Genomic DNA, 16,670 nt, shown 5'->3' with positions numbered 1-16,670 from the left:
TGTTGTTGAAACCCTTTTAATTTGTTGAATATTTACAATAAGGTTAGAAAGTCTTGATGTATGCTTCTTGAATGGTAATTGGCTTAGGCAGGTCAGATAAAGAGTCAGCAGGAATGGAGGTAAATGGGACTGAGGCTGTGAAAATTACATGGGTTTGCAGCAATAATTGACGAGGTTACCAGCAGTGTCTTAAAATCCAATTTAAGATTCTAAACCCATTCCATACACTAAATATCTAATTTATATATACGTTTTAAATGAACATTAATTATACAAGGAACATAAATATTATTAATTTTCTGAATGCTTTTGTGTATTGCATGTTTTTGTACAGAAAGTCGACTTTTGCCTCCTTCACAAGGTAGACTAAATTGTGCACTATGCTTATGGGAATGAATCTTGTATTTTACGCAATGCTTTCCCCTTAAGTGTATCATATAAATACATTTTACAGCTTTTCTTCAATGCATATTGACATTATACCATTGTGCACCAATTCAAGGGTGTGCTCTTTTGATTGGTATTTATTAAATAACTAATTAGGCATGAGCAAACAAAGAGAATCTGGTGAGTCTCAGCAAGTCAGGGAGCATCCATGGAGAGAAACGAACGGTCAATTTATCAGGTTAGGACGCTTTATTGAGACTAAGGTTGGAAGGCAAGATGGTAAGCATAAAAGGGGGAGTAGAGAGATGCTGAGGAGAGGTTTTTGAGAGATAACAAGTACTGGAATTGGCTATGAAGATGGAAATGGGTAAAGTACAGATTGAAGAAGTAGAACTGATTTGGTGAGAGTGTTTAAATGCCTCAAACTTGAGTCAACTTGTGGAGCAGGAAGGAGGCCATGTGTACATGAGTGCAGGAAGTGACAGTAAGATTCATGGACACTCACTGTCTCTGAAGGGACTTTCTTCTGCTTCTCATTCTTATTCTAATCGTGGTGCTGGCTTGGTGGCCTTTACAGGCAAAAAAAAGGAAAATAAGTTAACCTTTAGAGTATAACCATATAGCAGTTAATGGCATGGAAACAGGCCATCTTGGCCCTTCAAGTCCCTTTGCACTTATGAATTTTGAATTTTTTCCCATCAAATAATATGCCCTTTTTTTTCCTATCACCAAAATGCATGACCATACATTTTCCAACATTGTATTTAATTTGCTACTACTTTGCACATTCTCCTAATCTAAATCTCTCTTCAGCCTCTGTTTCGTCCTCTATGCCTGACCCTCTACCTCTCTCTGTATCATCTGCAAATGTAGCCACAAAGCCATTTGTTCCACAATTCAAATCATTAACATCTTCTGGCTATCCATTCCTAAGGATGATGATTGTTTCTTTCAGTCAGTTTGTGGGATTTAATACGAGGATACCCCACTCCTCAGAAAGGAACAACGTGTGCATGAATGGTTTTAAATGAGACGGTGTTGCACAGGTCCAGACCCACCCTCTCGACATCCCCTCCCAGATCCAGTAGCATGGTGAGTCCCAAGATGGCTGGGGGAAGTTCTTTTGCAGTGAGTGGCCAGACCAAGCTGCGATGCAAGAGATGCCCTTTCTGTGCTTCACGGCATGTGTTTGCTAGATGGCCGTTGACCCCACCAGAGGGTTCGTCCATCCTTTGACAGGACTGTTTTTCATTCTGCAGGATGTTTGGGCATCCTTCACACCAGGCAAGACTGGTGGGGTACTGGTTTAGTTGCCGACCATGTAACAGGGTTACATGGTACCAGAAGCACTCCCAACGAGTGACATTAACATGCAAGGTAAAAAGAAGTGACCCCAACACGGACCCTTGCAGAACACCACTGGTAATCAGTGGCCAAGCAGAATAGGATCCCTTTATTCTCACTCTGTTTCCTGCTGATCAGCCAAACCTCTACACATGCTAGTATCTTTCCTGTAATTCCATGGACTTTTCATTTTGTGAAGCAGCCTCATGTGCGGCACCTTGTCAAAGACCTTTTGGAAATTCAAATATATAACATTCATTGCATCTCCTTTGTCTCGCCTGGTTGTGTTTTGCCCAAAAAATTGCACTACATTTGTCAGGAAAGATCTTCCCTAAAGGAAAGCATGCTGACTCCAAAACGTCATCCTTGACAATAGACTCCCACAACTTCCCAACCTCTGATGTTAGGCTAACAGGTTTAGATTTAAATTTCGGGTGCCTCCCTCTTTAAATAGCAGAGTGACCTTTGCAATTTTCCAGTCCTCTGGAACCATGCCAGAATCTATTGATTCTTGGCAGATCATTACCATTGCTTGGACAATTTCTATAGCTTTTCTTTCAAAACCCCAGAGTGCATCATATCTAGTCTGGGAGACTTGTCTACCCTTAGAATAACCCGAGAGTGCATCACATCTAGTCTGGGAGACTTGTCTACCCTTAGAATATTCAGCTTCCCCAGCTCCTCCTCTCTGGTGATCATGACTACAGTCGCATCTCTTCCTTGAAAGTCTGGTAAATGGCTAATGATGAAAAAAAAAATGTTGATGGGATTATCCAAGGACTCAAAAAAAGTCAGGGGGTTGATAAACTCCTGGGAGGGGGGGGTGTCAATTAAACTTTTGGAGTCGAAAGAATTGTGGAGCCCGAGGTCCCTGCTCCTGCCCAGAAGCCCAAGGTGAATTTTTCAATGCGATGGCACTACACCCAATTTTGAGAATGAAGTTACTGATCCTGAAGACTTGGACCCAGCTCCATTTGGCATCTTCCTGGCCAGAAGCTAAAGGTTTTTTTTTACTGTTATTGTAATCACTTGCTTGCTTAATTTACAGATTTTTTACTTGCCAATTTGGGTGTTGTAACAAAGTTTGGGTTGTTGCTGGGAGGGCTAGACACCATATATATGGTATGCAGTTTCCTTCACTAATGCATACTTAATTATTATTATTTTGTTGTACATACCTGGGAGTCTGAGGGATCAAGTATTCTCTCGATGGTCTCAAACGTTTGGGGACCCCAGCCTTAGGTTAAATTAATGTAATTTCAACAGCTGCCAGCTTGAGACTTGATTTCAAAGCTTCTGAATCATTAGTCCAGGTGTTTTGATGACTTATGCAATTAATAATCTCACTTTATGAGTAGTTTTATTTATTTGTTTTTTTAGCAATTAAAGTAGACCCATTTTTTGAGGTGTATTTTTGGAAACATTTCAAGGATTTTGCTTATTGGTGTAAAGATTAGAGTTGTCTCTGGTCAACTGGAGTTCACTGCCTGAAAGATTAGTGGATATGCAAATCTTTATTAGTTGGCTACAAATCAAGAACTGGGAAATGGGAATAACCCAAATGAATATTTTTGTCTGCTATTGTAATAGCCGGGCATGTGAATTTTCCACATTTCCACAGATTTCCGTGTTTTTAAAATCCACCTCCGCATTTTATCAGTGCCCTCCCAGCCCATTCTGACCCCATCTGTTTGTTCTGAGTCTTTAATGGCAGGATCTTTCTCTGCCAACTTTGGTTCCCATGTTTCCTGCCATATAGCAGCGGTGGTGCATCCCCGTGCCCTCCCCCTTGTTTCTGATGTTATGCGATGCCATGCATTTATGCCACTGGCACACCCTTGTGTTTTTACCTATATCTCAAAAACCACGTGTGAAGAAACGATTGGGAAAAACTGCTTTTAAGGTTAGCTGAAGAAAAACCCCGAGTAATAGATGAACATCGTGGAAAGAAATGGTTACGGATTGGGTAGGGCTCTGTCTGGTGATTGAGGACAGGTTGGGCAGGGGCAATGCCTGAAGATTTGGTGCAGGGTAGTAGTTATTACTTGGGATTGGATGCAAGTTGGGCAATGGCACTGCTTGGCATGCTAGGTGCTGGTTATGGGCAAGTACTGCTTGTGGTCAGGAGAACCAGACACTCTGGTTTGAGCATAGGTCAAGCAGGTACTGCCTGGTGATCTGGAAGGGTCTTGGAGTCTAAGTACAGATGGTAATGTCTGTCTGATATACTGTGCTCACTGAGAAAACAATGATTTTGTTTAAAATGACTAGTTTTTTTAATGGCTTGAAACTGGTAATTTTGTGTGTACATTTACAAAACTTTCCAAATGGGGGGTGCACTGCTCCCCAAACCTTCCGCAAGGGCCACTGTGCCTCCTTGACACCCACTGTATGCCTCACGAAAGCGCTCAGTTCTTTTCCTTTTCGTTGACTTTACTCACATCCCTGAATGGCTGAATGACACATTTTGTGTCAAGAGTTATGGGGAATAATCCTAATGTTTTCACTGATGTAAACAAGTAAAAAATGTTGCCATAGATGGTTAATAATTTCTATTGGCGGGAAGATCAAGAGTTTCAAAAGAATTTTAGTACATCCAGAGGCTGTGAAGAACATTGATGGAAATAGTCTCTATTGAAATGAAGTGCTACATTTCCAAAATGAAAGTACGTGTAATATTGCAGTTGATCACCTAAAAATTTAATATTAACCATGTGCACAAGAAAACTAATTTATTTTGTAAGTCGGAGTTTCTTGTGAAACTAACATTTTTTGTCAAAAGCAGAGTTGTTTTTAAATGTCACGTTTGTCTCTCAAATTTTGTCTCAAGTTTAATGAAATTTGACTTTATTTTTGTTTCCCAAAATTTCAGGTTTATTCTGAGTCTTTAAAGCTCTTAGGTAAATATTATGAAGTGTATGGCATGTCTCAGCGTATACCCTATGCATCAGGCAAAGAAAACATGAAAGCTTGTTGCTTCCAGCTCTTTGTTATTTAATTTATCTGTCATTTCTTTCCAATAACTGCTTTTCATTACAGTTAGTTGAAGGCACATCTAGTCCAATGCTTGTCAAAATTATAAAGTGTAAAAAAGAGAAGCAGCACTTTGCCTCAAACATTTGCGATATCTTTAAAACACACACAAAAGATTAAATGGAGGATAAATTACTAAATGTCAAAAAATTGTTGGTATTTGGTACTTTTTATTTATCAAACGTTCAACCAGAATTCTTTCATAAGTTTAATTTTTTGGGATGAGCAAGATTGGAATTGCCTATAATTGCTGGAAATTTGTCAGTCAAATTAAACAGCTAGAGATATGAATGTTGAATGTTTTCTTCAGCCTGACATGTAGAATCCGTATTTAGCAATAAAAAGTACTTACAGCATTTAAATGTCAAATATTGTAGCTTTCTGTGACTTGTTGCTTTGAATGGACGTGTCACTGATTTTATCACATTGTGACGATGTTCTGACTTAATTGTTAAGGTTGCAAATTAAGTTTGATTTATTGTAATCCTAATCAGCTGTGTTTTGATAAGATGGGATTAGTATCATATGAATTAATGAATTGCTTGTCTCTCTGTATTTATTCCGAGAGGATATATTTGAGCTTTAGGCTAACTACACAGGAAATGTGAAGCAGTTGGTCATAGGATTGTTCGTTGAAAATTGGCAGTTTGTTTTAAATATGCCCTTGATAGTTTTGTGGGATCTTAGTAAAGATTGAATTGATTAACAGTTAATTTTGAAATGCATGAGTTGCAGTTTTTGAATGCCTAATTTCGGAAGTGTTGAACTTTGTTTCATCTGTTGGCAGGTTATCTGCCAACTACTCAATTTGAGAAACTTGGGAAGAATAAAAAATAGGAATAATAATTTTATTTCAAGTCTAAACCATTGCACATTTCTAAAAACAAAATTTTAAGTTGACAGAGTAGTCCATGTAAGCACATTTCATTATTTAGAGCTAGTGACACAAATATATTTTGAGTTAACTGGATGTTGTACCAATACAGTATTTTGTTTAGATGAGGAATCATCTTTTGTTGCCACAATAAGACTTTTCCCTGCTTGTAAGTTTCCAGATTCAGAAGTCCAATGTTTGCACATGCATTTGTTCCAATGAGAAGCAAAACTGATTTCCTCTCTTCCAACTTTTATTAATTGTTTTCATTAGTCCTGTGTGCTTTTGATGTCATTCATTACAATACTGTGGTGACCCACTTACCAGTAAGCGAATTGGCTCCCAAAATGGCGGACGTGCTGTGGGAAACATGGGAAATTGACCTGCGTCTAATGCAGGTTTTTATCTGTGCTCATGACATCACTTCCTGTCCATGTGACAGAAGCATACAAGCCTGGAGGTGTCAGTCTTGCACTAGACTCCACAGCGTGTACATTGATTTTCCCCATGTATATATCAACTCGACAATGTGTACAGCAATTCCACAATGTATACATTGACGTCTATAGTAGCTCAGTATAGAATACTTCGAGACAGAATAATAGTTACTCAATTTAGTGATTTTTTTTGTGTGTGTGTGTGTGTGTGTGTGTGTGTGTGTGTGTGTGTGTATATTTTCTGTCTTGGCAAAATCAAGTGGTTGATGTTTGTGAAAATAGAAGCTGGTCATTACCCAGGTATAGATAGTATTGCATACACTTTGTATCTACTCTATGTATGCATTGCAGAAATTTCAGTGGCAGTGCTAGATTAGTTGTATATTTTGAATCGGAGTCAGATAACTAGTTGAGGTTGCATTAACATGGGTATTAAATTGGCTGATTAATTGCCACAGAGTGGGCTATTTGATCCAGGGATAAGAGATAAAATCCTATAAATCTGGAATAAAATCACAATTGTTGTCCTTGAAACTGTCTGATTGTATTGTACAGGTATCCTCAGGAAGGAAGTGTTCTAACCTTACCCTTTCTGTGACACCAGATCCATCAATGTGATTGACTCTTAACAGCCTCAGAAAATAAACTAGCTAGAGATAAATCCTGTGAAAGAATTTTTAATAATTAAATCCTGGATATTGACTGAATAAATGGCAGTTTGAGAACTCTCAGTAATAAGGAGCCTAAATTCTAAATACTGGCAAAGAAACAATTAGTTTATAATATTTTTGGTTGTAGTTTCAATAATAGGTTGGCTTGCAAGGTTGTAACTCAAATTAAAATTCTTTATACTGAAATGAGGCTGCGATATAAATAAAGCAATCACTAGAATAATAACTAACAGTGGTACAGAATGTTCAGTTCCCATACCCTCTCCCTAATTTTATGTTTAGTATAGTTAGAGTTTTTATAATCCATGTCCATTTACATAAATTCATCCAAATTGACATGTTTTTTATAGCTGTAAAATGATTAAAAGAAGTGTGTGATATTATTAAGAAATGTTGATTGGCATGGTAAAAACACATGATCAGCTCATTGTTATTGTACCCAGATACCAAGTCATACTCTTGGAAATTAGAGAAAATGAATGTCAGTGAAATTATAGCCCTGGAAAATTGCTGTGAAATTATTAATATTGGCTTCTCAAGTTGTATCTCAGAATGCATGAAATAGTATTAATGCATTTATCCCGAAAGGTAAGAGTTGATGCTTGGGTTTGAATGAAGGGTTTTCAGTTGCAAGACATTTGTCTACAAGCCTTGCCAGTGATCTTTTCCATCATACTGATTTGTTCATGTTTGTCATTCTGCTGTAGTAATAATTTGTATGCATTATGGAGCTGTCTGATTTTATTTTTTTTTCCCACTATTCAGGTTGCATTTAAATTGATTTTTTTAACTGGCATTTGTTTTGAAGAATCTTTGGGTTTGTGGAAAAGTCACCTTTAAAAGAAATTTACTCATTTATTTATTGCTTATTGTGCAATGTCTTTATTGTTCTAAGGGTTATTACAAAAAAGGGTTGCTGAATTTTTGTTTTGCTAATGAGCAGTAATTTTTCATTGAAAAGCTCTTGACATTTGATAAATCACTGAGACTGGAGAATCCGAGTAGCGTTGAGTGAAAGATAAGCCTAGCTATCAAAAGATTCTTTGCATTATTGAAACATCGTTCTTCAGAAATGGTTTGTCTTGAAATCAAAAGATGCTGCCTCATTTTCTAAAGTTATGATTGAGCTTAATGTAAAACACCTATGATAGACCAGAGAGTCAATGAAAGAATATCTGTCCACTTATCTTTGGCCATAGAGCTTTTCTAGTAACAACATGAATTTATTTTATTTGCACTAGTTGGTAAAATTTCCCTTTTTTTTTAACAAAAAGCCACTTGGCATAGTAGAGTATTTTTGAAAATTTTAATGTGAAGGATATGCGAGGATTGAATCCAAGTCCTTTTCAACTAAAAGTTTTTCAAAAACACTCAAGTAAAACCTAGAATCTTAAAAGTCATGTTTCTACTATCTTTTATAAGTGTCTGATTGAAGTCTTTGTTTTCATTTTAAGGCCAGTTTGACAAATATGTACCCCACCTCACTGACAAAAGGCAAAGGAGGAAAAACCCAACACCCAACCCCAACCAACCAATTTTCCCCTGCAACCGCTGCAACCGTGTCTGCCTGTCCCGCATCGGACTTGTCAGCCACAAACGAGCCTGCAGCTGACGTGGACATTTACCCCCTCCATAAATCTTCGTCCGCGAAGCCAAGCCAAAGAACCTCTATGGTGCAAAGATGTTCTCAACAAAATGTTTGCTCAACTTATTTTTTTCTCTTCCAGTTCATTTCTGCCACCCCTTACATGCTCATACACCCCATTGAATTAAAAAAAAATCAAAATGTGTACATGTAAAAGGAATATGAAGTTGTTCCAGGGCAAAAAATAAAGAAAAAAGTGGTGTGACTCTAATTTGGAGTGACTTAGTCCCACATATAAATTTGTGCTCAAAGGGAAATCACTTTGGATTATCAACACTGTAGCACACCGCATAAAATATTGAAGACTACTTTACTTTCTAAAGGTGTCACTCCGGGCTAGAAGAGCTTTGAGCAAATTTTAAATTTACAAACAACTGACTGTGGTAGCTGATGAGCTGTGAACAGCATATGCTGTCTTACTTTGAAGATGTTGCATCGGCTGACAAGTCATTTCTTAATAACCATATTGTTGCATTTGCTGCTGATGTGATTGAAGAGGAAGGAGAACATTATTGCAATGCTCTGAGTGAGCTGCAAAGTTCTGTTTGTTGAGTTCATCTTTCAAGTTAAATTGAAAGTAGCATGTGAATCCAAAAGACTGTTTTAATTGTTCTGTTTTTATTTTTCCCATTGAAACTATTTTCCTTTTATTGTCATGAATAATGGACTGTTAGAGGCGAGGTATGCATGGGTGGTGGTGGGGTTCATAGTCTAAGCCAGAGATGGAGCTTGTAATTTTAATAATATACAGTATATGTCAGATTATCCGAAGTGGTCAGGACCGGAAGTGTATCAGTTAACTGCATTTTCCGGATATCTAAGAAATGCTGAGTTCCTCCAGTTTAAGCAGCAAAATACTTGTATTGGCAGTCGCCGATTCCCAACATCTCCCCAATGCCGTCGCTGAACCTGCCTGAGCGCCCCGCTGCGATCCCTGACACCTCCCCACTGCCATCGCCGAACCTGCCCAGGAACCCGAGGTCCCCGCTCTGATTCCAGCCCAGTAGCATCAGCATAATACTTGTATCAGTGGTTAAAACAACATCAAAGAATAAGGGAAGGTTTTTCAAGCATGAAATAAAGTTTAATTCTTAGCATAAAACAATGTGATCCCTGATTACAAAAATAAGATAAATACAGCAACATTAAAAATGGTACTAATTGCACATCAGAGTCCCACTTGAGCACAGCAGGTTTTCAAATAAAGGATTCTACTTATTTTCAACTTGGTGATGTCTTGCCAGCAGCAAAAAATTTTTTTGTGGATAACGGATTTGGTAAATGTTTTTCGGATAATCGTAAACATACTATATTAATAAACATAAAGGCTTTTGCCAGGCAGGGATAGGGAGACACTTTGGGACAATCAACCCAGCTGAGAGCAGCATCGACTGGCTCTTCATCCTGAGCGCTGCCATTTTATTCAAAAACAACTTTATTGAAACTATATTCAAACAGGTGCTGTGGTTGGGCCACAACTAGGGCACTCCACTGGCTGAACATTTGGTCCCAAAGTGTTGTGTGTTGCTTCTGAGAACATTTACTTTTGCAATTTTAAACATTTATTTAAAATGTTATTTATTCTTATTCTATTTATTTACTTCCTCTTTTTTTGCCGATTGAGTTTTTGGTTGATTGTGCCAGATAAAGGGGAATTGACAGAAATAGCATTTCCAGAATGGATCTTCTCAAGATCAGAATTAGAGGGCTTTTGCTGTATGTAGCATCTAAATCTCCCAGGGTTATAATCTGTAATAAATGTCGAGAAGCATGCTATGAAGAAACCGGTCATTCTGGATTTACTTTCCCTCATCTTTTCAGTGGTGTCTTTGCAGCTGTGGTCTTGATTTGATATTTGTACACTATTTGCTACTTGCATGTCCTGAAAGAATACTTGTTTACTTTCTCAAGATCAGAATTAGAGGGCTTTTGCTGTATGTAGCATCTAAATCTCCCAGGGTTATAATCTGTAATAAATGTCGAGAAGCATGCTATGAAGAAACCGGTCATTCTGGATTTACTTTCCCTCATCTTTTCAGTGGTGTCTTTGCAGCTGTGGTCTTGATTTGATATTTGTACACTATTTGCTACTTGCATGTCCTGAAAGAATACTTGTTTACTTCCTTTCAAAGTAAAAACCAAATCCTCTAAATTATCCCCAAAATTAAGAGATTATTGTTCTGCGTGTCAGTTTCTGACTTTGTGATTCTCTGACAAGATTGTGCATTTGAAATAGGTCCTGGAAATAAATTTAGATTCATTAATTTTGTCACATGCAGCGAGATTTCTTTTGTTTCCCATTCAGAGGCTCGCGAAGTGTTGCCAAGTTTCAATAAGGAGGGAGGAAACTAAAAGAATGGAGAGAAAGTACTTACAAAAAAGCAAGTGGTTGAGAATCACACCATATCCATATTTGCGTTGTTCCCTAATGTCCAGTGGTGTTGGGCTTGCAGACGCTGAACTCAACCATCCTTGTTCAACTGCCTGCTCTCCAACAAGCCTTGATGCCTGGTCCCAATTCCTCAAAGCCTTCAGTGCCTGCAAGGAGGCCTTCTCTCACATCTCAAATGTAATAAATAAAAATAGCACTTCAAAGCTTGTAAATAGTTCACTTCAATTTGTTCTCTTGATCTATCATATTAACTTGTTATTTTGAATGCTGATCCATGATCATTGACTTAAAGTGCCAGACAAAAACAAAATACTAGAAACTCGGGAGGTTAAGCAGCGTCAATTTGAACTCAAGACCTTTCTGAAAAAACATTAACACTGAATCTCTTTCTGCCTAAGTTCTTTTAGTATTTGTTTTTATTTCAGATTTTTTGACATGCAATTAATAACAGGCCCTTCTGGCCCATGAGCTCGTACCGGTTAAATACCCCAATTGACTTAGAACCCTTGTATGTTTTGAAATGTGGGAGGAAATGGGAGCATCCAGAGGAATATATTGCATCTCATTTCTGAGTCAAACATGAAAGTCTATTGATGCTGTGTTTATAGTTAAAAACACACAGAAATGCTGGAGGAACTCAGCTGATCTTTCGTCTCCTATGGACGCTGAAAGATCAGATGAGTTCCTCCAGTATTTCTGTGTGTGTTTTACTCATCTCATTTCTGAGAAGAGTTGTGACATCTACCAAGTACCTTGGTTATATCTTACTACTTTTAAATTTAATTTTAATTTAAAGATTCAGCCTTCACAACAGGCGCTTCCATCCCACAAGCCTGTGCCACCTAAATACAGCCATGTGACCAATTAACCTACAAACCCCTTGTGTCTTTGGATTGTGGGAGGTCACTGGAGTACTCGGAGAAAAACCTACATGATGGGAACGTAAAAGCTCCTTGCAGACAGCAATGGATCCATACCAGGGTCGCTAGTGCAGTAATTACGTGGTGCTTACCACTACGCTGACCATGTCGCCCTCAGACATTATCACCAATAGTAACCTATTGTGTATTGCAAAAATTCTACTGTGATTTTTGCTTGTATTACATAAGTGCTTATTTCTAAAGTTATAATGCCCTGTGGTTGAAATAAGTGCTATATAATCTGAAACCTCAGATTTATAGGTCCTCTCCAGTTGGTTACAGCCTTTGAACCTAATTAGTTTACATTGGCACGTTAATCCAAGTGCTAACACGGTTTTCATGAGGCATTTCAAGGTGGGCAAATCACAAAAATTTTCCACTTTATAAATATTTCCACCATTACTTAAAGATTGTTGTAAATCTTTTTTTTTCTTTTTTTTCTTTGGCTTGGCTTCGCGGACGAAGATTTATGGAGGGGGTAAAAGTCCACGTCAGCTGCAGGCTCGTTTGTGGCTGACAAGTCCGATGCGGGACAGGCAGACACGGTTGCAGCGGCTGCAGGGGAAAATTGGTTGTTTGGGGTTGGGTGTTGGGTTTTTCCTCCTTTGCCTTTTGTCAGTGAGGTGGGCTCTGCGGTCTTCTTCAAAGGAGGTTGCTGCCCGCCAAACTGTGAGGCGCCAAGATGCACGGTTTGAGGCGATATCAGCCCACTGGCGGTGGTCAATGGGGCAGGCACCAAGAGATTTCTTTAGGCAGTCCTTGTACCTTTTCTTTGGTGCACCTCTGTCACGATGGCCAGTGGAGAGCTCGCCATATAAATATAGTACTAAAAAAACACAAGTCTCAGTGTTGCTGATGCAAATTAAAATATTAAATGAATAACTATATTTAAACTCCACTGGTGTATTGGACACAAGTCTTTCTAAGTTTCATCATCATTGAGAGATCAAAGGAAGAAGTGTATTTAATGGGAGGTTAGCAATGACATACAGTGCAGGCATTTAATTAACTGTGTGTTTTAATTTACAGGGACAATAGAAGTACTGAAAGCCATGCAGAATCTTGGCATCGAGCCTGATGTGGAGACCTATGCAAATTATGTCCAATCAGCATTTGACAACACGCAACAAGCTCGTGTCCAGCTTGAGGTTTGCATCAGTCATCCCTCTGTATCGATAACTTTTGTTTATGTGGAACGTTTGCAGGACTAAAAATCCATATTGTATTCTGTATATGTCAGTCTTTGCATGTTAAAAATGTCACCTCAAAATCAGAGGTCATCTACATTCCAAGTATAAAATAGAAATTGTAACAGCGAAGTCTCAGCACTCACCTGTGGGGTCCATCTGCCCAGTCCGACTGCCATCGCCTCTGTACAGGGTTTAAACGACCTGTTAAAGGAGCCATGGTTGTTTATTTCAAAATATGCTTTTAAAATTTAAATCTTTACTGGGTCATTTGCTTTTAAAATGTTGTGAATTAGTATATTAAATGTGCCAAGCAATATCACTCCACTGGTCAGCATTAAGTGCCAGACATGGGGTAGTCTTACACAAGCTCAAAACCTACATTTTAGATGGAAATTTGTGGGATTATCTTATACATGAATCGGCATATATGGTACGACGCCATTGATGATATTCTGTAGGTCGTGTTCAATTTCCAATATTTAAAGAGATCAGCAGAATCGTTGCAGGAATAGAAGATTAGTGAAATAAGTAGAGGACCTACTTACCTTCATGAAATTAAAGTTAAATCTATGGGTGTAGAACTGTATACATGTAATGAGGTTACCCTGGTGTTGCTTTGTTCATTGCTTTTAATTGCAATAATGAAGGCATGTACTTTCCAGACAGTACCTCAGTTTTAAATGAATCAACCCTTTTTCTATATATTTCTTTCTGTGATCAGTTATTAATTAGTACATTGCTTTGAATGATGCATCACCCTCTTCTGGTTTGAGCTACCTTCAGCTTTAGCTTGTTCTAAATGGTCATCAACCTACTAAATTAATTACTGCTGAGGGTTAAATGCCCCAGCTTTCCTATTAATTTTGTGTTTTAACTTCATTCCCAGTTTCTAGCTAATTTATTTTAGCACTTTATCACTAATTTTTTTAAAATCTGTTCACATTGTAATTATTACATTTAAGAGACATTTAGATAGACTTCTATATAGGCAAGCATAGCAGCATACAAACATAATGTGAGCAAATAGAATTAGTGTAGATGGGCAAAATCACCATGGATATAGTAGCTCGAATAGTCTGTCGCTGTAACACTCTGACTCTATTAACTGTTATTAGGTTTCAAATTTTAGTTTACAAAAAAAAACTCTTCTTAATGATACAGAAAGTATAAAAAATTCTTTATTTAATTTAATAGCAAATTGGTATGTTAAATCCTATGAAATGAACCTTTTAATTATGCGGTATAAATTGAATTAACCGACTAAGTCTATTAATATTATAAATATATAGTTACACTGTATTGTTTGGACTTTTTAGGAAAATGGATGTCTGGTCAACACAGTTGGATACTGCACCTCTGAACTCAGAACAGAAGCTCTTAATGGACAGATGGAGAACGTTTATTCCATGTGTAAGTGTTGTAATGTCTGGTAGACAGATTTTTTTATTTCTCCAAATACTATTTGGGAATGGTAAATAATGTGTTATACAAGATGGCCTTTTTTAATTAAAAAAAAAATTCAGGAAGACAGAAATTTTCCTGGAATTATTCCTTTTTTAAAAATATTTCTGTACTTCTGATATGAGTGTTTCAGGAGTGCAGGAGCAGGTTTGAGGAAGCTCTAACTGAGAATTTTGAAACTTGATGTCAAATGTAGTAGTACTGCAGTAGTAGTTTTTTTTATATAGCACATTTAACACGACGCACATTGATCCAAAGCACTGAACGTACAATTAGGAATAAGTTGGTTACTATCTAAACGATGGCGGGCAGCCAAAATACAGCCATCTTTTTATATACTCTCCAACTTAGAACATAAATTATTTAAACCCTAACCTGTTCCTCCCGATCACAGCAATGAACAACTTCCCAATTTCAGATGAACAACAGTGCTATAAACACCACACTTCAAAAAACAAGCAGTGAATACAAATAAGCCCGGTTGCAATTTCGTTTGGATGTTACAAAAAGTCCAACCGCAGCCATCTTAAGGTTGATTTACTGGCGTTGGCAGGACTCAAATGTTACCGTCTGCCAGCTTCAAAGTGGAATACCAACCAAGTCATAGTTTCTCGAAGCGGCAGAGCAACAGTTTACCTCCAAACCCCCCTCTTCCCCCCCCCCCCGAAACTCAAATGAATATTTAATCTGAATCTATAATTAAACTCGTAGAAATATCTGGAAAAAAAGTATAACAAAATAGAATAGGAGCAAGCAGAGGCGCTGGTATTCATCAAGATCATGGCTAATTTTTTACCTCCACTCCATTTTCCAGCTATGTTTTGTTTTAATTCCCTTCAAATATCGATTCTGTTATGAATGAACATTGCTGCCCTGGTTCACCGCTAGAACAAATACATATTCCTCATCCATCAGTTCACCTCCTGAACAAATATATATTCCTCATCCAACAGTTCACCTGAGCGAATACATGTTCCTCTCCCAGCAGGTCACCATCTGAACAAATACATGTTCCTCTCCCAGCAGGTCACCACCTGAACGAATACATGTTCCTCATCCATCAGTTCACCGCTAGAACAAATACATATTCCTCATCCATCAGTTCACCTCCTGAACAAATATATATTCCTCATCCAACAGTTCACCTGAGCGAATACATGTTCCTCTCCCAGCAGGTCACCATCTGAACAAATACATGTTCCTCTCCCAGCAGGTCACCACCTGAACGAATACATGTTCCTCATCCATCAGTTCACCTCCTGAACAAATATATATTCCTCATCCAACAGTTCACCTGAGCGAATACATGTTCCTCTCCCAGCAGGTCACCATCTGAACAAATACATGTTCCTCTCCCAGCAGGTCACCATCTGAACGAATACATGTTCCTCACCCAGCGTCCATAGGAGAATAAGATATATTGCCTACGTTTCAGGCCTGAGCCATTCTTCGAGGAATAAGTTCACTTTGCCCTTTATTGTAAAACTGTGCCCCAGTCCCTTGACTCGTCAGCTGGGGAAACATTTTCCTGCATCCAGATTATCTAGCCCTTCTAGAGTTTTGTTAATAGATTGCAGTTATATCACAGGTATGTAGAACATGTATGAGGAAACTGTTGTGTTATTGCAAAATTTATTTAAAATAATCTATAAGGCTGAAGATTGTGGAAATTGACACATGACACAAAGATTGGAAGCGTAGTGGACAGCAGAAAAGGCTTTCAAAGCTTGCAGATAAATCTGGACCAGCTAGAAACATGACCTGCAAATTGAGAGATGAAATTTAATGAAGATAAGTATGAGGTGTATTTTGGAAGGGCAAACCAAGAAAGGACAGGGTAAATGGTATGGCACTGAGGAGTGGGGTAAAACAAAGCGACCTGGGAGTACAGAAACATAATTTCTGAAAATGATGTCACAAGTAAATAGGGTTGTGAAGAGAGCTTTTGGCACATTGGCCTTCATAAATTACAGTATTGAGTTTGGGAGTTGGGATGTTACAGTGAAATTGCTGAAGACATTGGTGAGGCCAAATTTGGAGTATTGTGTGCAGTTTTGGTCATCTAGCTTCAGAGAAGCTATCAATAAAATTGAAAGAGTGCAGAGAATATTTACGAAGGTGTTGCCAGAGTTGAGGAACTGAGTTACATGCAATGGTTAAGCAAGTTGGGACTTTTTCCCTGGAGTGTAGAAGAATGAGGGGAAATTTAATTGAGGTATACAAAATTATGATGGGTGTAGATTGAGTAAAGCCAAATATACTTTTTCCACTGAGGTTAGGTGAGATAAAAACCAGAGGACATGGGTTAATGGTGAA

General features: G+C 38.1%; 1 protein-coding gene across 2 annotated transcripts in view; it reads left to right on the top strand.

The window, feature by feature from the left end:
• Window positions 1-16,670, top strand: part of lrpprc (leucine-rich pentatricopeptide repeat containing) — a 162,708-nt gene that overhangs the window by 70,313 nt on the left and 75,725 nt on the right. For both annotated transcript variants that reach the window (XM_069931064.1, XM_069931065.1), the window contains 2 exons: window positions 12,733-12,851; window positions 14,210-14,303. In XM_069931064.1, the coding sequence (XP_069787165.1) occupies window positions 12,733-12,851; window positions 14,210-14,303 (213 nt within the window). The remainder of the gene's footprint in view (window positions 1-12,732; window positions 12,852-14,209; window positions 14,304-16,670) is intronic.

The sequence above is a fragment of the Narcine bancroftii genome, chromosome 4 (genome assembly GCF_036971445.1).
Source record: "Narcine bancroftii isolate sNarBan1 chromosome 4, sNarBan1.hap1, whole genome shotgun sequence".
In the NCBI taxonomy this organism is placed as follows: Eukaryota; Metazoa; Chordata; class Chondrichthyes; order Torpediniformes; family Narcinidae; genus Narcine; species Narcine bancroftii.
The sequence above is the reverse complement of the archived record's forward strand: the minus strand, read 5'-3'. Positions and strand labels throughout refer to the sequence as shown.